The sequence below is a fragment of the Primulina eburnea genome, chromosome 1 (assembly GCF_022965805.1).
Source record: "Primulina eburnea isolate SZY01 chromosome 1, ASM2296580v1, whole genome shotgun sequence".
Taxonomy (NCBI): Eukaryota; Viridiplantae; Streptophyta; class Magnoliopsida; order Lamiales; family Gesneriaceae; genus Primulina; species Primulina eburnea.
In genome coordinates, this window is record NC_133101.1 from 65217836 (window position 1) to 65241367 (window position 23532).

Genomic DNA, 23532 nt, shown 5'->3' on the forward strand with positions numbered 1-23532 from the left:
ATGCGTCATCCTTTGGAGACTAATGTTTATGGGAGGATTTTAAAAAATTTGTATGTCTGATGTTCCTTGTGGTTCTAGAAATTTTGAAGATTTTGACATACTGTTATGTCAACTCAGTCCGATGTGATGAAACATTTTCAGAATGAGCACATAATCAATTTGATTTGTTCTTTTTCATCAGATAGTCGTGGATACTGATTTGGTTTTTTCCACGAGGTGTAACACCTGTTAACCTAAGATAAACTTCATTCAAGTGACGTACAGTCTATTCTGGTGGTGGGAGATTTTCTTCTGAGTGAATTTCATCACCTTTTCTCTTCAATTTGTGGGTTGTTGCTCTGATCGCGAGAAAGAACTGTGGATATACTAGCGATTGTAAAGGTGCCACTTCAATTGTAAAAGGGTACTCAGAGGAGAATTTCTTGCATCTTGTTTGGAATGCTAATTTGATGCTTGGGTGCTACTGAATTGTACTACCACAATTTGATCCTTCTTTGTGCCTTTTGTTGCGGGCATACCAGATATGAGAAAGTTCAAGCTTTTAACTTTCTGTTTATTGTTATGGCTCTCAATGAATAAACAATATTCAGGGAATGTCTGAAGTCCTTGTAATGATTATGTCATCTAAATTACTCTCCAATACTTCAGTTAGCATGTCATAATCTCCCGATAATCCAATCAAGAATATCTGCACGTCGTGTATGGAAACGTTATGATGTCATATTGATCTGGCTGTATCTAATACGTTAATAGATGTTTCTATCTTGTACTAGTTTTCTGGTTGACATGTCTTAACATATGCTGGTTCTGCAGCATGAAAATAATAAATACTTGGTGAAAGTGGTCTCACAGCCGTCAAAACAGGTCAGGTCCAACAATCAAAACGGGTAAGGTGAAAAATTAACGGAGTTGGTTATGGTTTTAGTGGCCTGTGTGGCTGCAGGTCAACCCCAATAGGCTACGCACCGTCTCAAACTTGTGACTTTTCATATTAGTACGAGTCATCAGCAATGCACCACCACTGGTTGGTTGCAAAGTATTCTTATGTTGGAAAGATTTATGGAGTTGGAATCTTCACCAAATTATAGTAGTAATACATAAATATGGTAACCAACCATTTTATTTACTACTATTGCTACTATACCAGTTCCAAAACTCAACTGCTCGATCCCCTCCATCCTGCCATATCCATTTATGCATTTAATTCAACTTTTAGATCCTTTCTTGATATTGGTATTGGTCCACATGGGTTTAGTTAGGAATCTCTCACGATTCTAAGCACAAAATTTCTTTACTCTTATCAAATATATATATTAATATGGCTAGGATTTTGGCCAAAAGATTCATATATATCGTGCATATTAATTCTGAACACCGAACTTCAGCCAAATCTAAGTATTAATTAATTATGAATCCAAAATCTTATAATACAAGGCCTGGAAGTATATTAAAAGTTAGTAAAATTATTTAATGTACGGCCAAAATTTATAAAGACCGATAATTTTTTCTCGTTTTATAAGTTTATTATCTAATTATCAGAAATAAATTAGATGTTAAAAATCAAATTAGACTCGTCGACAATTCAAAGATTAAATTTGCATGAAGAGTGATTGATTGATAACCAGAACCTAGAGAATGCTCAATCATATTAAGATGCAAAAAATGAGTCATTAATGTCCTAACCAGTTTCAAAGAATGTTAAAATCCACGTGATTTTAACATTCTTTGAAACAAAACAAGTAGGCCTATTTTAATACATCTGTTTTTTTATCCGTATGACTAAGTCTGCATGTGAATCCTCAAAAATCTCGGTAGTTTCCTATCTTGTAGACAGTGGTAGACAACACCAAAATACGTGCCTCCGTGATCTTGGGAGTTATAGGTAGTTAAGATACAAATTTATTGCAATAAGTTTTAATAATATTTTTTATTAAATTAAATTCGTATATCTTGTATTCATGACCTCAAAAATAATTACTTTAAAGGACTCCCATTTAATAAAAACCTAAGTATACAAATATATACAAAAGCTTATTACATGTTATGAACCATCAATATATAAACTGAAATTCATCTTTATAAATATATCTGATTTTTAATTATTCACAGAAATAATCTTCAATTTATTTATTTGTTTTTAAAAAAAAATTGTACAATGGAACTTGTACTTTCAAAATCCAGTATACAGAAGTAAGCTTCTAAGGCCTACTTTTTTCGGCCCAATAATTCACTTTCCCACCTCAGCCCATGCCCGCTAGATGTGGTTGAGTTTTATCTTAAATCTTAAACTACTCTTTTTTTTTTTTTTTTTTTATAGACTTGATCAATTATTTAAAAAAAAAAAAAACAACCTCCCAAGTGTATTTTCCCGGGAGTTTAATTTACTTTGTTAATTATTTGAGAACATTTACCCATTATACAAGGGCCAACTTTTCTCTCTCTTTTATTTTTATAAATGAATATACGAAATTGACAGCGATTTTTAGATATTCTTTTGTCTAAAAAAAGATGGAATTTTGGATCTTTTAAAGCTACGGATTTTATAGGGGTTGGTCATATGCCATAACAGACGGATGTCTATATATATAATAATATTAATTAAGACGAATCTACTCAATCTCCATGACAATCTGCAATTTTTTTTTTGTTCAAGTGACATCATTTTTATTATAATAAATGAAATTGTTATTTTTTATTGGATTCCCACTAATTTAATTAATATGTAGATGGAGCTAAGCTAACTAAATGTGGTTGAACTAATCAAGATATTATAAATATATATATACACCTATTTTACTCAACGCGAGCAGATAACTTAGTTAATTTTATGTATAATTTGACAGATTAAAACTGGTTGTCCCGCAATAATCACAAGTTACTATTAGACGAGACAGATCGACTCATATTTTGACAGTTTAGAAAATTTTTCGATCTAAACAATTATTTTATGTCGCATTTGGCGGGGCCGACCAAACCATTTGACATCTCTAATTAACACACGCCAAGGGATTATTAAATTAAATTATTTCAAGTCACGGACTTGTTAATTGTATTTGTACACATGCAACCAATAAATATACATCGGATAGATGACAATACATGTGAGAAATGAATAATCAATTACGTGTATCATTTTTATATGTGCATGAGCTGCGGATTTATCCCGATATAAATATGGTTAAGTATATGTTTCCCATTGCATTCAAAATATTTAAAATCCATGACCATATATATACATCATCTTACGGTATTACAGATAAATATATATATGAGACGAGTCAGTCAACTCAATCTACGATTGAAAATCATACTTAAGTTATTAATTTATAGATAGTTAATAATATTTTTTTAATTAAAATTTGGATTTTAAATTTTTATCAAGCATGTTCCTGAATTGAAAAGTACTAGCTAGGATTCTAGAAATGGAATTAATGAAAAATATGAATTTATTTTTTGACAATCGGAAGCATTTGATTTCATACACTACCAAAACATGAGATAGATAATTTCTTTTGAATGATTGACGTATTGCGCAATAATTTAAATTTATAAATTCCCGTATGTATACCATGTCAAGTCTTTTTCTCACGTATGACAATATTTATTTTACATATTTTTAAGGGAAATATTTTTTTTTGTTAGATGTGTAATAATTTGTTCTTGTAGACCAATCGTAATCCAAAATATATTTAAATAGGGAGTATCCATCTTTTATGAATATGTCGTAAAATAGTATTTGTATCTATGATGAACTACGCTTTTCTTATACTAATTCAGATATAATTTAGTACAATGATAAGTCAATGTTTTTGTAAACATCTCCCACAAAAGAGACCAACGTACGTGGATTTCAAACTCGCGTATCCTATCTCAAATTCTACCGACAAAAATTGAGTGTTGTATCTCCTATACTTTAAGAGAACGGTAAAAATGCATCAACTTTTAATTAAGTTCCTGCCGTACGTGAGTTAGCTGATTTAAAACATGGAAGCCATGATTCCAATTAGATTCAATTCAATAGAATTATAAATTAGCAAAAATTTGTGTGAAACGGTCTCACATGTCATATTTTGTGATACATATATCTTATTCGGTTCATCCATGAAAATAGTAGGTCTCATGTGAGACCGTCTCACAGATCTTAATCCGTGAGACGGGTCAATCCAACCCATATTCATAATAAAAAGTAATACTTTTAGCATAAAAAGTAATACCTTTTTATGGATGACCCAAATAAGAGATCCGTCTCACAAATATGACCCGTGATACTGTCTCACACTTGTTTTTGCCCCATGAAAAAATATTACTTTTTATACCAAGAATATTAATATTTATTATTGTGAATATCGGTAGCGTTGACCCGTATCATAGATAAAGATTCGTGAGACCGTATTATAAGAGACTCGATGTTATAAATTAGATTAAGTGGTTTATATTAACCCAACGAATCCAACAATACTTCAATTTACTCAATAATTATTATTAATTATGTATCACTTAATTCGTGACATCGTTTTCTTGGTTTCACACTCAAACATCAAACTGGCCAACCATCTTCTCTCTCTTTCTTGCGTGTGCGACTGAATGTGTTGTACGCTTACGTGTTCGAGTTTGACCCGTCGCCACCTACCGTAGCGGCTTTCATCTCCTCCACTGCCTCCGTGTACCCCACCACCCACAACAAATCTATCTCGATCTACGCTGGACATCTTTTTAATAATAATGATCATATCATCAACTGCTGCCAGTTTCCTTGATTTCTTCCCGATTCTCACATGTATATGATGTATCTATATATATTATATATACAGCACTCTTGGGTCTCTCCCTCTTTCTTTCTTTTTGTGTTTCTTCTTTAAACCCTACTGCTAGGGGTAGGCACGCAACCCTCTGTCTATCTTCCTCCAAATTATCGATATCTGACTTTTTGTTTTCTTTCATTTTATTCTCGATATTCTGTGTAAATAATTGACGACTTTTTAGAAGTTAGTTTGATTTTTCCTTTGGGATTCGAACCCTTCTTGCACTTATTTTACCATGATCTGTTTGTCGTAAATCTAGCTATTTTATTCACTTTGTTCGGTTAAAGTTATATAAAGAAAGAATAGTACTGTTGTTGGATGGCTTCTGGAAACAGTGGTGGCAGTATTCAATCCTCAAGTAGCGGTGGAGGTGATGAAGAATACGATTCCCGCACCGAATCCATTTCTTCTTTCTTGAGTAAAAACACACCAAATTTTGGTTCACAAAACTCGAGCCTACTCCCACCATTTCTCCCTCACCAAAATCAATCCTGTTATTATAATTCTCATGTCATTCCATCAGCGCAAAATCTTGATCTCTACCCACCATCAACTCCCAATTTTCAGTACAATAATATAAATATCAGTGATGGTATGATTTGGCCTGCAGGCTTAAGATCTGAAGCCAATAGTGACACCTTAAGAAACCAGTCCCTGGCAAGCTCACAAGCCAACGCCGCGCGGCCCTCTTCTCAACCCGAGGTTATCAAGAACTCGAAAAAGAGGACTCGGGCCTCCCGTCGAGCTCCTACTACTGTTCTAACTACTGATACCACCAACTTTCGGCAAATGGTGCAGGAATTTACCGGGATACCTACCGCTCACTTTCCGGGCTCCCCTTATCCTCGTCGAATGAATCTTCTTTCTGGTGCCTCGGTTGTCAGGCCCGGCACTCATTTGGATGGAATCGGGCCTCTTTATTCTCTCAAACCCCCATCAGAAAATATCGTATCGCCATTTACTTCCTCTTCTTATTCTCCGTCTATATTTAATGCCACAATGATCGATGCAATAGTCACCACTAGTAACAAAACCAGTACTGCTGCTGTTCTTGGTGATATAAGTTCAAACAATTCTCCTTTACTTTCTGATCCATGTCTGTTGAACCTGCAGCATCATCATAATTCTAGCCTACATCCTTCCCTCCACGGTCATCGATTTGAAGCTAGTGGATCGATCAATTTTGGCGATTATCTTAGTGATTTTCGTAATCAAGAGATTACTTCATCTGATCATTTGAATATCAATGATGATAACATTACAGTATGGAGAAGTGGTGAATCTGTGAAGAATGATTATGGGATTCAAGAAAAGTTTATGCCTTTTGATGGGAAGAGTTGATTCATTGGGAATATTTTCAAGAATTTAATTGGTCTCGAAAGTGGGGACTGATTATAAGGTAGAGTTGCTTCGTGGATTTGTCTTTAGATTGACTCTTTCTTTTCTTTTCTTTTCTTTTCTTTTAATGTGGAGTTCTCAAGATTACATTAATTACTCGATAATTAGGATCATATGTATGCTAGTGTAAACGGATAATTCAGTTTTGGTTTACACTGTTCATCTTTGTTGGTTTCATTTGGGGAATATTTTTTGCACGTGCTTCAAAAAATTAGATTATGATACAGATTTGCTTTTATATCTTAAAAATCTTGATTTTAATGAATAGTTAAATTATATTGAATGAAAAGATAATGGAATAGTTAAATATATTTTATTGGTAATAGGAAATTCGAGTTGTTTGGAACATGATGCACATGAAACGTGAAAAATATGTAAGATGTAGACAAAAACTTGTGTGAGAAAGTTTTACGGGTCGTATTTGTGAGAATGATCTCTTATTTGGGTCATTCATGAAAAATTATTACTTTTTATGCTAAACGTATTTTTTTTATTGTGAATATGGGTAGGGTTGGCTCGTCTCACAGATTATCATCTGTGAGACGGTCTCAAATGAAACTCATTCTAAGATGTAAATGTGATTGGAAATAGAAATCAGTTATAACTTTTGAGGAATTTCATTATTTGTAAATGTAAATTAGACAAAATCTTGAATTATGTGATAGCACGTATCTACATAAGGATTGAACTTGATGTTTACAAAGAGACTTAAAATTAACTCAATTTCAAGGTTAGCTTGAGGGAAGACTGCTCAAATTTATATATACAACCAGGGATAGCTGACAAACTTTTTCATGCGTAGGACTGGATTACTGGAACGTGAAGTTTATAAAATATTAGTGGATAACCTGTATAATAGTTCAACACATAACAATAAATTTGAGATATGATATTATATTAATATTGAGATTTTGACTTAACTCAATCACATAAAACTCTAAATAATTTAACTCATCCGATATAAAACATTTAACAAACAAAAAAAATTTAAGCTGAGGTTTAGGAACGTGTAAGCTCCTCATATGATCAAAACAATTAATGGTGATACTATGAATAAATTTGGTGCACATCAACGCACATTTAAAAAATGAATAAATTTGTTAAAAACAAATATAGCTAAGCAATATTAAAATTCGATAATATAAATATATAGGACGAAAATGTAATTTTTGTTCAGTAGTTTATAATTTTTTAAAAGTATTTGATAAAAAAATAAATGAGCTTATAAGATCAGAAAATAAGTTATCGAGTTATTTGACCACTTAAAATTTAGTTAAAAATAAATTAATTTATTTTTAAAATATTATTTTAATATGTAAAAAATAATATGTAAAAAACAAAACGTTATCCTAAATTTTATTATATTCTAAAAAAAAATTCCATAGATGTATCAGTATGAATGTAACATTGCCTATTATTTTCTCTCTTAATATTTTGTTTAGTTTAATGCTTCTAATATATTTCTAGTACCATATTTGTAGTTTTAAAGAAAATAATAATGGGAAAAAGCACAAATGACAGGTACAGAGCTTGTGAATGTAATATTGTGTTCCTATGTTTATATATTTATTGAGTGGGTTTCATGTGAGGCCGTCTCACGGATCATAATCTGTGAGACTGATCAATCATACTCATATTCATAATAAAAAGTAATACTCTTAGCATAAAAAGTAATACTTTTTCATGGGTGACCCAAATAAGAGATCCGCCTCACAAATATGACCCGTGAGACCGTCTCACAAAAGTTTTTACCATATTTATTTGATTAAAACGTATTTAATCGATTAACAGTTACTTTGTACTTTATTTATAAATTAATTAAATATGAGTTCATCTATGAACACATTAAAAATATCAGAATTATTAAATAAATAGTAAAGAGAGAAAAACTATATTATTTAATATTTTGATATAAATCATTTTATATCTTAACATATATTATTCTGGAACTCGTAACTAGCTTAAAAGTATATGAAACATTAATAAAAAATTATCATTGTTAAAATTAAGTCAACTACATAATTTCTAAATTCAATATAAAAAAAATATGCTAAAAAATTATAAATGTTGGGAATTTACATTTTTGTATTCTCATGCTCTTTTTGGCAATAATAATAATAATAATAATAATAATAATAATAATAATAATAATAAGATTTTATAATTAGGGATGTAAACCCCAAAAAAATGTATTAACTCTAAGGGAATATTTATCTAAATCAATAATTGATTAGAACATACTCATTAAAATCGATCTTTTAAATAGATTTGAAATCATTTTAATCTGATCCATTTGAATCAAATATCATTTCCGAAAACTTAATTCTTTGAGAATTTCTTATTCCAGAAGATAATGTCTGGGACGCACTAAACTTCTATTTGGATTTAGATTAAATTACACTCTCAATCCAGCAAATCCAGAACCAGTCCAATCCGGTATCGTACAGGTTATGCTCGGTTTCACCACTCCGCCGGAACTAGTTTAATCCGGTCAGGAACTAATCCAATCTGATCCGATAACATGCCTACAACTAACCTATGAAGCTACAAGGATTTTTTTTTTGTCCTTGTTCCATAACATGTCACAATATTAACCATATCCTAGATATATATGTCTAGGTCTTTAGCCGCCTGACTTGTAAACAAATACAAGCCACAAATAGTTATTCGATTTTTCTCCTGCCTGGGAATTAATTTGGTAATATCAGAAGATTTCACGCCACAAAATAAACCAGACAATGTCAATGATATTTGCGTTGGCCAGTCCCTTGTTCCCAACAAAACGGCGTGCGTTACAGTAATAACCTTTTGTGGAATACTCGGGAGACAAAATACTCAAATAAATAAGCAAGATTATTTTCTTTAATCATTTTATTTGATATATAACGAAAATTATTATTCGAAGATGAACCGACTTTCATGGGGGAATATAAAAATTATACATTCTGATTTTATTTAATAAATAACAATGAGCGCCTTATATTTTGACATATACATGTTTCACACATCAGAGTGTTTCTGTTGTTGGTGTAAACATTTCTATGAAGGGTCAGTCTTGGATTTGAAGTATACAACGGAAAGCAGTAAGCACGACACAAACTCACCTATAACTCAACAGGTTTCATGGCTGAGATCATTACGAACCGTCGATTTCTGGTGCAAGTAAAACCGGTAAGCCCACAAGATGTGCAGAGATCTTCGAGTTCTTTCTCTGATAAAAATACGTGACTGCCTGTGACTTCTGCAAGGGTCTGCAATCGCAAAACAATTGCACTGCAATCATTAAGGTTGAGATTGAAAGTTTCTAATTTTTAATTAGAAACGGTTGTTAAGCTTCAACATTTCGACAGTTCCATCAGTCTATAGATAACGTCAAGTGAACATGCCTGACGTAGAGGTCTACGTAGAGGAGCATATGAGAGGAGACCATCTAGAATGTAAGTTGTAGCGACAAATATTCCTCCAGGTTTTAACACGCGACTTATTTCTGCAACCTGTTATATAATGACAGAAATTTATACGTTCAGGAACATATGGCGTGCAGATGTCCATGTTTATGTTAGTCACCATCATAGTTACTCCTACAAGTCCTTCAAAAAAATTTCTGCAAATTAATTCAACGAGTCTCATAACTGTTTTATGGAAATAGCTTTAACCTTTGGCCTAATCCCACAATTCCATGAAATTCCCTCCTTTCATATTGAAAAGATGTGAAGAATAAGAATAACCAGCACAAAACAAGAAAAAAACCGATAAACAGATGAGATCTGGGAAACCATTCTGTCCTAATTAGCAGTAGATCTATCAAATTTTGGTGGACACGTTCAGAAGGTTTAAACCAAAATTTTATTTCAAAGTATCGGTCATGATGGCTGTCAATCAACGGCACACAAACAGAATGGGACATATCAAGATTGAGGTGTTCTTACCGCTGCTGATGGTGAAGGCCAGCAGTGCAAAGCAGCACCGGCATGCACAGCATCCACAGAATGGGAAGCAAATGGAAGCCTTGAGATATCAGCTCTAACCAGGATTAAGTTCCTATGATAAACCAATTTGAAAAACAAACAAATCTACAATCAAATTTCAAAAGCAGGTACAAGAAATGTGCAAGCAAATTATTCAAGTATTTATGTAAAAAAAAACATACTCGTCAGGAAAGTTGTCTTCTTGCTTGATGAATTCGTAGCATTGTTCTAACATAGTCTCGGAAAAGTCCAAGCCAACAACAAGGGAAAATAGTCCACTCTTGGCAAAAAGTCTAGAAAACATCCCACTCCCGCAACTTGCATCAATAATATTTCCACCCAAGATTGGCTTGAGGTAAGTTTTGATCAGTTCAAACTGCAGTCAAATCCATTAAGCGAAATAAGCAAAGGCATTCGTCAACAAAAGTTAATGTCGGATGATCAGTTACCTCCTTTTCTGGGCCTGGAAAACCTCCTAAAAAAGAGAAACTTTGTCGCCACCCTCTCTCATAGAGAAATGATACCAAAGGCAACCTGTTTGAATGAAGAGTTCATCCATTAAACTTGAGAAACAAGTCTGTAAAGTACACGTTATTAGTATGTTTTAGCTGATTAGCAAATGAGCAATTGGCACATGTATCAGATCCAACTGCATTTGAAGTCAAAGATAGTTTAGCCATGAGCAGATGATCAGAAAGGTAATAAGAGACCCAACATCATTTTAATTTCACAAAATTATTTGCCTTTATGAACAAGCGAGTTGGTGAAATATGATGTTACAATAAAAAAAACCATATTTGAACACAACATGAATCCAAGAATGTCAGTCACCTAAAAATCTCGGTAGAGGCTGCCTTAGATTCGCCATACACCTTCCCACCACCAGTTACTGTCAAGTCAATATGTGACTCGTTGCCAGAATACAACTTCCTGCATTTTTGGCACTGCAAACTACAACGAGCTAAAGACTCCCTGCACGATGCATTCAAGTTTCAATTCCTATTAATAAGACCAAATGATGGATAATAAAATCATCAGCAAATATGTATAAATGATTAATTGGTTGTCGAGTTTCACATCACTCACAAAGATAACCCAGGTTGGCTGTTCCAAATTAATGGCTCGTAGCAAATGGGACAAGATAAAATCTTATTGCGCAAATTTAGCTTCCTCTCATCCACAACAGGTTCCTATATTCAAAAGCGGATCAACAATTGAGAAGTAAATTTATAATTCGATATTCACAATTATGTCAATAAATTGTGTCAAACTGCAAAAAGAAATGATATTTTAGGTCCATATAGGTCGAATTTTATTAAAGCGTCGTAATTAATTATTGAGATAAACAGAGAGCCATTCATGCATTCAAGCAAAATGTAAGTTGTGAATGCATTCAATCCCACAATCCTTTTCCAACAGTTGGAGTGAATTTCCATATTTCCGAACACCAATTAAAGCCCAAAAATTTGACAATAAGTACCCGAGAAATTACATGAATAAAAGAAGGAAAATTACGGGTTTAGCTTCGACATAGGAAGTGGATGAAGCTCGAACTTCCGCCGGACAAAGACGAAGGGAACGAAGGGTTTCCGGGATGGAAAGAAATGGCTTTACCACATTGAGGCGGCGCGGTATCGAGTCGCACCCACGTTGAGTCGGCAGCAACACAGCAGCTGACAGGTTGTTGCAGGCACCCACAGCTCCCATGATTACAGATATTTCAAGAATTTGACTTCAAGATGCTAAGACCGAAATAATGATGTTTTATTTTATTTCGTTGTTGATTTTTTTGGAAATGAAATTATATGTATCCTTTTCTTGTATCTTTTATATAGATTATTATATGTATGATATAAAAAAATCCGAAACGTGTGAGGATTGATCTGTTTATGCTTGTCCTCTGGCGTGGGGTAATACTCTCCAGAAATGCTGGCGGCACGTACTCTGTGGGAACATTTCTTGAAATTCTGCCCATCAGAATATGTAATATCTGAGGCAGTGAACCAGAAATTATGGCAGCATGGAATTATAGATTATACTGTTTTAAAATAAATGGGCGTGAATTGTAAAGATAATTCTTTATTAATACACACATAATATTATGTATAATAACATATATTATACAGGAAATTTTTTATATCGAATTGAATACATAAAGAGAGATCCAAGAATCGCAGCCTCATGTTCAGCAATTCTCAATGTGGACGCGTAGAACACCTAAGTTTTCATGCAACACACCTCACAAAACAAACCAAGTTTGTTCAAGATGATTTGATATTATTTGTTTATTTATCGGTTCAAAATGCCAAAAGGGGAGACTCAAGCTTCCCCGTGTCCGATGAGGGCGAGAAGCATATCCTCGTAGTCTCCTGTAGTATCCTTAGTAATGGCTCGATCCAGAGGCACGCTAGTTCTTCTGTAATACTCATCTATGATAACTTTCATGTCAACTTCAGCCCTTGTGACAACTACTCTAGTTAAGGCTCCTTCGTCAGTCCCACGACTATTTATTGCAAGCCGGATGACCTTTTCAAAATACTTCTCGGGGTAAACCAAACACTTCACTGTGGCTCTCAGAATGGAGAGGTACTCGTCTTTAGGATCAGCTTTCAAATCCTGTTATAATAATTGTCAGAAATCAAACAACAAACTCCAGTTTAAAATCTTATATTATTTAGATAACTTTAAATTCAATGATAATAATGTATACAGGTAAAAGGAACAAATATTTGAGCCTCGGCACTGTGCATATGCATTCATACCTTGTTTATATCGTTCCCAAATTCATTTTTGTACTGATTAAGTGTTGCATTGATTTGTGCCTTGCTCCTCGTGGCCAATATCCTGATGAGATCATCATCGCTGCAAGCCTTCTCTGAGATTTTCTCGTGTAGAATTTTAGCTTCTCTTTTGGCCAGAGTCAAATCCACATCTTCTCCACAATAACGATAGGAGCTCACTAAGGGGACCAAAAGCTGAAAGAAATCAACCATCTGTTAAATAGCTATTTTTTAACCAGTAACTAAAATTTGCGTATGTCGATCCATAGTGGTTTCTGACAACAATATAGGTTCAAGAACTAGAGTGACTATACTATCTCAGTAAAAAAGTGGGCAATTTTCCATACACCAACATGCAGGATAGAAAACAACAGATTTTCGACATTGGACTAGGTGCAACAGTGCTACTAGAGAATATAGATATAGATCACGGCTTAAACACAATTATCCAAAAGAACCAGCACAAGCATCCTTAAAAATGATCAAAGTGTAGGGTTTAAAGCTACAATATACTCATGGAAATGCTCAAATTTAGCATGAAATAGTTCTTTGTTTTTTTCTTATTCTACCTTTCTAAAGTCACCGGTTGTGTGATAAGCAACGTCTTCCTCAAGTGACCTTTTAAAACGAGTATGATAAGCATCCCTAGCCAAAAGCAATTCTTTTGGTGATCTTGCACATGCTATCTCCACGAGAACTTGATTGCTCGATGTCCACCTCTTTGTAGCTTCATTAGCAATATACGCATCTCTCTCCGGAGGGTCCAGCGTCCAGAGCAACACAACCCTCTGGCGTATACATTTGAAAACACAAATGAAATAAAATAGAATAATACTGGCTCCACGACAAAAATAAGTAACTATAGTCTCAGTCTTTCATTATGACACATAATCAAGTTTATTCTTTTCTGGGGAGGGTGTCAAGGAAGGTCCCCAAGAACTGATGAACCCATGACCAAATAGGCAAAAGGTTGTAGGTGGAAGCTTATGGCGTAGGTTTTCATGGTCAATTCCAAGTATTACTCTTGCTGCAGGTACCATAACACAAACGATACCAAAAACAATTATAAAAAACTGTCAGGTAACCTCAAAATCATTTGTTAGTTCTTTATCCAAGGCTTTGAGCAAATCTTCTCCATAGGTCTCTGCATAAACTTGTCGAATCAGCTTGCGTTGTGCCGCATTTCTGTGGGCCAAAATGGATATGATCAACCCCTCTTTGGTACCCCATCCTGAAAATCCGGTAAAAAGAAATCATATTGATTCTATATTCAAAGTAAATATTGCAAACGGCCAGTATATACAATGACATTACATTAGTACAAAGACAAGACAGTGATAAAATTATACTGTACTAATATTATCGAATAAGTAACTATGATGTTGATCCGCCATATCCATTTTCTTCGTACCAATATCAAAATATAAGTTTCATCCCTCCTCGAATGAAACACCATTTGCCATTGTCCAAAACAGGGTACTTCCTACTTAAAACTCAAGATCCAACAAAATCTGAAAATTGTAGATTCATATGCTGCTTCGAAATCATCTAACCGAACATGCGTTTGAGAGAGTCGATTAATACCCAATGACATTTGGATCAAAACTCGAGAATGATGAATAAAATGCAAAATTTTGGACGATTCAATCCGCCGATGCTCCAGTCACAGATCAAAGGATTAAGACTCAAAAAAAAATTAGCAGGGATTCTTACATGTTTACCGAAGACATACATAATCACATCAGGATCAGTCAAACAAGGGATCGAACTAATTCCATAGCAACCTTTTAACACAAGAAAAGAACACAAACACGCAAATCGAATCTGGGTTGATCAAAAGCTACCTGAAAATGCTTTGTGGAGTTGTTCACAGTCCTCGGCTACAGAGGGAACTTGTGCTGGTACACAAAGGGTCGACATTTTCTTTTCTTTTCTTTGGCTGAGTGATGATTTGGGTAGTGTGGGGAGAAATCCGAAAACGCGCAGGTATGGATGACACGGGCAGCCTTTTAACGCACAAAACAATGCATTAGGATCTCAGATTTTGACACGTACCTGCCGAATATGATGGCATTTGTAGGATCGTGTTTGGAGCATTGACCTTTAAAACTAGGACGTGGACGCACACGATTTTTCATATATTCAACCGTCCGGTCCGCATATGGTGGTTACTATCGATTTTACTCATTCGTCTTAAATGTAAATATTTTTTTTAATTTGTTAAATAATATATAATTTTTTTTATTCTTTTTTCCGAATCAAGAAATTTTAACTTACATAATTTCTTATTTTTCATTAAAAAGTACACGTTTATATGACTAAAACTTCATAGGTAGCGTTTGGCAACCACACCCCAATCCCTTCTATAGATGATAATATAAACTTCATCAAGAAGATAAAAGCCGATTGAAATTTCTATTATTTGCATTTAAATTTGTAAAATTACTATTGCTAAAGTTTCAAGAATATGTTGGTTTGGAAATTTTAAAATTTTGAAATCTATATTATATCGTTTCAAAACATGTTTTGTTTTTAAAAGCGATTTTTAGTGCTGTGCAAAGGGTATACTAATAATAATAATAAAAAAAAAAGTATCAATAATGCATATAATATTTATAAAGGCCGATGATTGAACCTTAGACGTCCACACACAGACAATTTCGGTAAAATGTCACCATCAATTCCCTCTTTCCGGATACATTAAATTAAATTTGTGGGCATTCACTCAAACAGCCTAGATCTAGATCGAGTAATCAAAGCGTGAATTTTCGCAAAATAACATCAAACCCACGGAGATTTTTTCTTTTCAAAAAATTCAATTCAACCCACATAAATTATCGTAATTTACTGAGCAAATGTTTTATAATTTGTTTACTACATATCACAAAACACAATGTCAAGTATTACAAAGGTGCTATTAAACAAAGGGCATGAGTCTGCAATACTGGTGCAAACACTAGCAGTATAATCATAATATCAAAGCCGCCAAAACGTACGTAGAGGACATTTCATTCACGTTTTTTCACACGGACAAATCAACATTTTTTCAAGGACCATATAACTTGCAAAATAAAATTAACACGGTTGACCAGAAACCGAATGCAGCGTCACAAAAACTTTTTAAGTACTTTCAAGCTTTTAACCAATGAAATATTTAGAAATTATACGTAAAAAATTAAAAATACTTGAAATAAACTTTTGTACACACTAGCTAAATCAACTATTTAAGAACAGAACTTAATCTATTATACTCGAGATTTTCTTAAATATACATGTTCCAGATACAACATAATATCCTCCCAAAATCTCTTTGCTGAGCTGAGTTTAAACCACCCCAAAGCAAGATGTAAACGTGTAATATACATTGCGAACGCTTGAATACAGAAATGACCCCAAAAATGGAAAACCAGGCTCGAAGATCAGGATTGGCAAGCACATAATTTACAGAAGTTAAATTAAACGTGGATCCCTAGTATAAACTAGGGATTCTGATGGAATAAAACTGGAAATGAATGCAAGTAAAACAATGGAGAAACGGATTTGAGAAGACTCGATCAAACTTCAATTCAGCGACCAAAATTGATCTACACAATCTACAAGATTATCAGGTATCACTTCACAGCTACATCAGCGATCTCATGCTGTGACAATACAACTAATATCAGATTATATCTGTGTCATTTCTCAGGAAATAGCAGCGAACAAAATCCAAATAGAACACCGGCAATGGGGGGGAATCAGTTAATATCTTACCATCCTCGAGTATCTTTGACAAAAATGAACGCCTGGGGGTTGATATTTCTCAGCAAATAAAGGATTTATTTGTCAATAGCCTCAGCTACATGGTACTTACAAAACTCTCATTTATTCCCAAAATCATAAGCAAGCAAAAGCTAGGATGGTCATGGGCCAAAATCAGACTTTTAATGTGCTGCAATACTTAGTGAACCGTAAAAAGTTTGTTTAGACACCTGTTCATTACCAGCAAGAAATTAAAACAATCGACAGCAAAGTAAAATCAGCATCAACAGCTGCTGCATCATCTAAACACAGCATCAATAGCTACTGCATCATCTCGTCAATCAGCAGCAACTACTTCTCACGAGCACAACTATATAAGGCCAGTAAAGTTTACATATGAGTCAAATGTTCAATGATCCACATCCAGGATAAACATTCACAAAAGCTAATTACCGAGAGTTCAATAAATACTAAATAGAAAATTACCACAAACTTCACGTGACACTATAAATAGCAAAGGGAAACGAAAGCTTAGACACTGTTCAAGTAGCAACCATAGCAAGGTGCAAAGACCATCAAACATGACATAGGATTTCATAACAGTTGAGAAGAATGCAACCTTCAAAGTAATCTTGAGGACATCACTAATAGCAACCACTACATAGAAATATCCAATTTATCCAAGACAACTGCTGCAAAAGAAGTTGTATCAAGTCATTATCGCATCAAGCAGCACCAGCTCCATTATTCCTGAAAACAAGATACAATAAAGCATTGTCAAGAACAATGCCAATCAAGCTAATGATTCAAGTGGGTTCCAACACTCACATCAGCTTCAGAACCTGGAGATGGGCTTCGAGAACCATCACGAATAACACGAGGAGACACACTCTTTGGAGTGGCTGATCGTTCTTTGTGATTCTTAGCATCTGGACTTTCATCCCTGGACAGAGATCTCCTTGGAGATGGGCTTCGTCGAGGACTTAGACTGCGATGAACAGGGGAAGCACTGTCGAGTGTGCCAAACGTATCATCACAAAACTAATTTATGAACATATTGTTCAACTCAAGATAAACAAAGGTAATAATAAAGAAATACCTTCCATAAGACCGACTTCGACTGCGTCGCTCATCATTATACTTGCCTCTTCCACGGTCTCTACGATAAGCAGGACTCCGACTGCGGCTCCAACTTTGGCTCCTGCTCCTGCCATGGTGCCGACGATCCCTGTCCTTGCCAACATCACGCTCACGTTCACGTTCATATCTACCTCTACTTCTACTACGGCCCCTATTCCGGTAATCCTTGTCCTTGTAATCATCTTTGTGCCTAGATCAATTTGTTTTGAGTCAGGACAACTGACTAAGAAAGATACTTGATTACAAAATACAAGTGCTCGGCAACTCAATTAGGGAAAACCAAAAAATGTACTTGCTTTCTTTCGATTTTTTGTCATTGAAAAGAAATATAGATTTTCTACAGGATGTATCATCTGTAAAAAATGATTAACTCCTGAATAAATTCAAGTGAATCTAGAAAATCAGTATCCAAATAATAAGTAACTGCACAGAATCTGGTCGTGTAGATGACCAAAGATAAAAAGTGAGCAAATTAGCGAAGCTGTTGAATATGGCTTCTCTATTCTAATTTATAGGGAACTGGAAAAAAATTCTAAAATTCAAATGCCAGACACATCATAAGTCATAACCCATCACACGATTCACATAAATGCAAATATTTACTTTTCTGCAGTTAAATGTCTAAGATGCCTCCAAGCTGCTGTAAATCATGAGTTTGAACAGTTATGTACTTAATAAACATGAGAAAAAGATTATATACCTTGGCCGAGGACTGCGACTTCTAGATCGCCTTTTGGACTTGTAAACAGGCTCTGAAATCCTCCCCTTGTGACTGATGAAAAAGACCATTAAAGTTTGTTAAGTTGGCATTTCTAATCAAACAACTATCAATCAATTGCACAAACGAATGGCAATTCAAAACAGCAACCCAACAAAGTAATATTCTGTAAGTGATTCCTTTTCCAACAAGTAATACACACTTTAAAAAAAATCCTCCAAGAAAGCAACTACACACATAACAAAAAGACCAAAAAAGAATAGTGAGGGAACAGCCAACATACATTTTTTCAGCGTCCGGGCCATACTTTGCAAATTGAACCATTATTTCTCGCCCATCAACAACTCTTCCTTCACATAAAAGACTTCAAATTTCCCATAATAAAAAATGACAATAATCTAACAGATTAACACACTTTAAAATCCATTTCTCCACCTGTCAAACAGACTTACCATCTAGCTTGTCAACTGCCTTTGCAGCCTCTTCCTGATACTTATATCGCACAAATGCGAAGCCCCTCGAGTCTCCAGTCCTAATGTACGAGAGTGACAGTATATAGCACTTCAGCTAAACACAGAAGTTTACAGCCAAAATTGAGAGAGAAAATATAACCTCCAATTACACATTTCTGAGCAGCTCAAATTGACATTTTAAGGCAAAATGCACTTGCCACCTCAAAGTTCAGACTGCATCTTGCCTGAACTTAAAAGCCTCATTTTTAAATATTCAGATCAAACCCACTTCATATAGTTAAATGCACACTTTACCCAGCTCATCGTTAAATAGTCCAACTGAAACCCTCCAATCATCCAACTAAACTATGTCCTTAACCTTTCATCAATGTAACATTAAATTATTAATGTTACTCCTACAATTATGAAGATGTTCTTTCTCTAAATTTTTCCATTTATTGCAAAATGTCATAAAATAGTGAGAACTGTCAATATACATGTTCAAAAGGTTGACACCTATTTTATCTTTCTCCATAAAAAAAATGAAAATATAATGGGATCACAAATTTTTATGATAAAATAAATATGAAGCTCTTATCTGTGACTGTTTTTATCTCAAAAGACAAAAGGGGTTAATCGGGACAGGTTGAGTGAGAGAGTATGGTCGAATATTAAGGGAGAGCGGAAATGGAGATGAGGAGTCAAGAGCCAACCGAATATATAAACATGGGTAGCGTCTTACCAAATTCTTGATTGTTTAAAACCAGAGGTGCATATGCAATTATGCCAGCAATGCGGAGCATGATGCAACGGTGCTTTAACTTGAAACAAATAGGGTGGAATAAAATAATAAAATGGAATTACAAGGAACATTCAGGGACTTATGAGTCTTAGACATTTTTATCGATGGTAAACCATAACAATACAACAGTTCCACATTCTTTTAAACTAGTAGAGAAACTCTATGATATATTTAGAAAACACAACCCCACTTGGATGTTTGTGACCTCACGTCAGAATTAGAAAGTAATATACTGATATTTGAAATTAATATTCACTTTTCATCAATTTTCAATAACGATAACAAAAATTGCAGAATAAGATTCAATTGAATACATATTCTCAAATATATCCATAAATTCAAAGGCACCGTATATTTTGTTGCATGATCGCTAATTACATATAACATAAAACTTCCAAACACGTACCTCCGGTCCCTGGGGATGAAAACATCAACTACTTTTCCATACTTGTCAAAGAGGGGAAACAAATCATCTGCCGTCGTACCTAAAAAAAACCGATAAATGAGAAAATTTAACCAGAAAGACCAAAAAACTGTACAAAAAGATGTCCTACGGAAAGTGATGTTGAGGACGAGAAGAGAATAGGTGTCTCTGATGTCCGGCGGCCCAGATCTACCAAAGTGCGACATGCTTCTGTCGACAGAGAAAGGAAAATTTTGCGGTGGGCGAGGTTTTAGGGTTGTGGTTAACTTGCACCGCCCCAAGAAGAAATCACGTAAAAGATAATTTGAGGTCTGGTAATCATATATTAAAATTATTTTAAAATAATTTATACTCAAATATCATATTTTTAAAATTTTATATCCATTTTTATATGAAAAATAACATGTGAACCTGCATAACAATCTTTCGTTGATCATGGAAAGCAAACACGTATTTTTTTGACAAAAACTTACCACAAACTCATGTTATGCACTTAGATCGTTCAACCAATTTTTTTTTAAAAATAAATAAATATATTGCAATACGAGCGACAATTGCTCGGATTTCAACATTAAAAAAAAAAAAAAGAAGAAGATCCGAGCAATTATTATCTAAAGAAGAAACATTTATGTCATATATATTTATTTTAAATAATTTGGTTTGCAGTGTTCTACGACATTAAAATATATGTTGTATGTAGAGCTTACAAAATAGGGAATTCCTCTTTTTTCGAACTTGTATGTAGAGCTTACAAAATCCATATGTTAATATTTTCTGATCGAAAGGTCCTCCATCCTCGATCCATGAGACCTGCTAGGGAGGGTGACATTCCTGTGCGAGCGAAGAACTCTTACAATCCAAAAGCTCCAAGAACACTGATTACTCGGGCAAGAGACATGAGCGAGGTAGGTGCATTAGAATAAAACTGATGGATACTTGGTCATTTGCATTTCCAGGCAGTACTAACTAGCATTGTCTTGCAAAGGAAAGTCGCAATGTTGGATACCGTGAGCGCTCGAATGCTTGGTCAAGTTGGATTTCTTGCGAAGGTGATCAAGCCATGCATATGATCCAACATCCCTCATAACTGTTGCCACTTGATGGATATCTTATTTCTAGTGCAATTCTTTTTTCAACGCCTTTATTCAGGTTTTCTCAATCTTTGAGGATCTAGGCATATCAGTGGACGTTGTTGCCACTAGCGAGGTCAGTATTTCCCTGACGTTGGACCCATCCAAGCTTTGGAGCAGAGAACTGATCCAACAGGCAAGCGTATGATACGTGGCCTCGTTTTATTGTTTGGCATTTATAAAATTAATAGATGAATAGAGAATTCACAATCAGCAAATGAGCCCTATTTCTTTGCAAATTTGCATGAATTTCTGGCTCTTACTATGTCCTTGCTGTTTTGATATGCTTTAGACATGCCTTCTATTCTCTGTTCTATGTTTTTCACCTCACTTCTCCTTCTTAAGTAGGAGCTAGATCGTGCTGTGGAAGAACTAGAAAATATCGCAGTTGTGAATCTTCTTCATATCAGGACAGATATCCCTCTCATTGGAAATGTTCAGAGATCCTCGTTGATTTTAGAAAAAGGTTCTGCCTATTTGCTACTTTCTTCTTCAGTTTTCAGTATCATATTATATATACTTGAATCAGATTTGGGCAACAATATGCCTGATATAAGCTTTCTCTTTGGTTAATGTTTTAGTTAACGCTGGTAGAAAATATTGTTTCCTTAAATTACGGTAGGGTCAGAAGAGATTAATTGGTATGAAATGGAATGAAATGAAAAGTAAAGATATTACTATATTTAGAAAAAAAAAAAAAGTTACAAAAAACATATGTTAAGGTGATCAGGCGAACATCCAACTATAATGTTCATTTGTAATTTCTTATTTAGCATTTTAATAACTTCTATAGAAACAGTACAGCGGTTTTTATCATAAAAATAATTAATGTGTCACCGTTAGATAAGAGTTCATCAATTTAGTTGAAATAGGTAGAATTTGATAATTATTGCTACTTCCTTTCATGTCATGATTCGGCATGGCTATCTCCGAGTTTTTATTGTACGTTACTTGAGAAAAACACGGGTATCGCTTGGTCATTTTTCTTGGCTCTAAGAATGTATAGCATTTAAGGAAATGGATTGGATGTGGGACCTGGCCAATGATCCTTAGTGGGTTCAATGAAGGTCATGTCATTCCCGGGATCATCTCAGTTTGAATGGTTGAGCCGACTCTTGGAATGATCCTTGAGTTGTCATTGAACTAGGAACCGGTTCCAAAACATAGAATTAACGTGGGATACAACTCCTTTTCATCCGTTTTCATCATAATTTAGTTCTTTATAAATCCGTCGGTGAGTAAAATTTCAGTCACTCATTGTTGTTTTAATTCATGTTGTGGCAGGCTTTCCATGTCCTTCGAACTAATGGAGTAAATTAATGTTCAAATGATCTCTCAAGGTGCTTCAAAAGTCAATCTATAGTACTTGATAGTAAACGATAGTGAATCAGAACAATGTGTCCGAGCCCTTCAATCTGCATTCTTTTAGGCCCATCTCTCAGAGTACTCTTGGTGTCGACAAATGGAAACGGTTATTATTATGAGAAGAATCCCTTGATTAGAATACGGTGTTGGGAGGTCTTTGATCTCCCTATGCCGTCGACAGCAAAACCCATATCCCAAATCGTCGAGGTTCTGTTTTCTGGTTTATCAGAATTTTGATTTTTATTCGCGACCATTATCATCATCATAATTTTGTGGTTGGACATGATCGCTGGTTCGCATTGCTGTCGGATAAACTGTAAGCATTGATGATATGCGTATTTATCTGCGATGAGGTTGTAGGACGCGAAATTCAACCTTACGGTTTTGTAGTATTGTCACAATTAAGTACTTATTATTTTACAAGTCACCTTTTTTCCCTCTCAGACTAATGGAATTTCATGGCGTATAGCACTTGCTTGTTTTTCGTATTAACTTCAATATATAAACGGAGGCCAAATACCTTTTTTTTTCTTTTTTTTTTTAAACTTCAATCTAGTTGATAAGTAAGAGAATAATGTACACACTCTTGTTTTTTTGCCACATGCATATATATGATCGGGAAGCAACAAAGCAATGCTTTTTTGAAAAAATAAAAATTAAGCTCAACAACCCTACCCACTACTGATGCGGGTAGATTCACGGGTATCTATTGGGTGCATGTACTTGCAATTTGGACACGAAGGTGAAGACTTGCACATCATCACCAACATGTAACACTTGTTGCACACTGCAGTCACCATTTCTTGTTCTTC

At 34.5% G+C, this 23532-nt stretch overlaps 5 protein-coding genes across 9 annotated transcripts; 2 read left to right on the plus strand and 3 right to left on the minus strand.

The window, feature by feature from the left end:
• The first annotated feature begins 4721 nt into the window (after positions 1–4721).
• Positions 4722–6440, plus strand: LOC140842566 (uncharacterized). The gene has a single exon (XM_073210563.1). It carries the CDS (start codon positions 5121–5123, stop codon positions 6141–6143), a length of 1023 nt encoding a protein of 340 aa, XP_073066664.1. The 5' UTR covers positions 4722–5120; the 3' UTR covers positions 6144–6440.
• A 2688-nt stretch (positions 6441–9128) lies between these two features.
• Positions 9129–11997, minus strand: LOC140842573 (uncharacterized methyltransferase At1g78140, chloroplastic-like). Its single transcript, XM_073210576.1, has 8 exons — positions 11684–11997; positions 11255–11358; positions 11000–11140; positions 10618–10702; positions 10351–10544; positions 10130–10241; positions 9587–9694; positions 9129–9451 (listed from the first exon to the last, which is right to left on the minus strand). The coding sequence occupies exons 1-8, from the start codon at positions 11873–11875 to the stop codon at positions 9305–9307; spliced, it is 1083 nt and encodes a 360-aa protein (XP_073066677.1). The 5' UTR covers positions 11876–11997; the 3' UTR covers positions 9129–9304.
• A 234-nt stretch (positions 11998–12231) lies between these two features.
• On the minus strand, positions 12232–15046 carry LOC140842580 (annexin Gh1-like). The gene is made up of 5 exons (XM_073210588.1): positions 14793–15046; positions 14034–14179; positions 13518–13736; positions 12931–13143; positions 12232–12784 (listed from the first exon to the last, which is right to left on the minus strand). Exons 1-5 carry the CDS (start codon positions 14866–14868, stop codon positions 12488–12490), a joined length of 951 nt encoding a protein of 316 aa, XP_073066689.1. The 5' UTR covers positions 14869–15046; the 3' UTR covers positions 12232–12487.
• Positions 15047–16335: 1289 nt separating this feature from the next.
• LOC140842589 (uncharacterized) lies at positions 16336–20534 on the minus strand. 5 transcript variants are annotated; one of them, XR_012120446.1, is made up of 9 exons: positions 20356–20534; positions 20208–20286; positions 19000–19079; positions 18831–18897; positions 18530–18601; positions 17789–18019; positions 17518–17698; positions 17309–17439; positions 16336–16589 (listed from the first exon to the last, which is right to left on the minus strand). XR_012120446.1 is itself a non-coding variant. In XM_073210622.1 (9 exons), the coding sequence occupies exons 3-9, from the start codon at positions 19171–19173 to the stop codon at positions 17434–17436; spliced, it is 651 nt and encodes a 216-aa protein (XP_073066723.1). In that variant the 5' UTR covers positions 19174–19244; positions 20208–20286; positions 20356–20482; the 3' UTR covers positions 17087–17433. The 5 variants fall into 5 exon arrangements, 3 of the variants coding, with proteins under 3 accessions (XP_073066723.1, XP_073066716.1, XP_073066701.1); XR_012120445.1 differs by lacking the exon at positions 16336–16589 and adding an exon at positions 16617–17059; XM_073210622.1 differs by lacking the exon at positions 16336–16589 and adding an exon at positions 19160–19244 and having other exon boundaries at positions 17087–17439; positions 20356–20482.
• A 431-nt stretch (positions 20535–20965) lies between these two features.
• Positions 20966–21569, plus strand: LOC140814191 (aspartokinase 1, chloroplastic-like). Its single transcript, XM_073173095.1, has 3 exons — positions 20966–21130; positions 21182–21274; positions 21375–21569. The coding sequence occupies exons 1-3, from the start codon at positions 20987–20989 to the stop codon at positions 21501–21503; spliced, it is 366 nt and encodes a 121-aa protein (XP_073029196.1). The 5' UTR covers positions 20966–20986; the 3' UTR covers positions 21504–21569.
• Positions 21570–23532: the final 1963 nt, after the last annotated feature.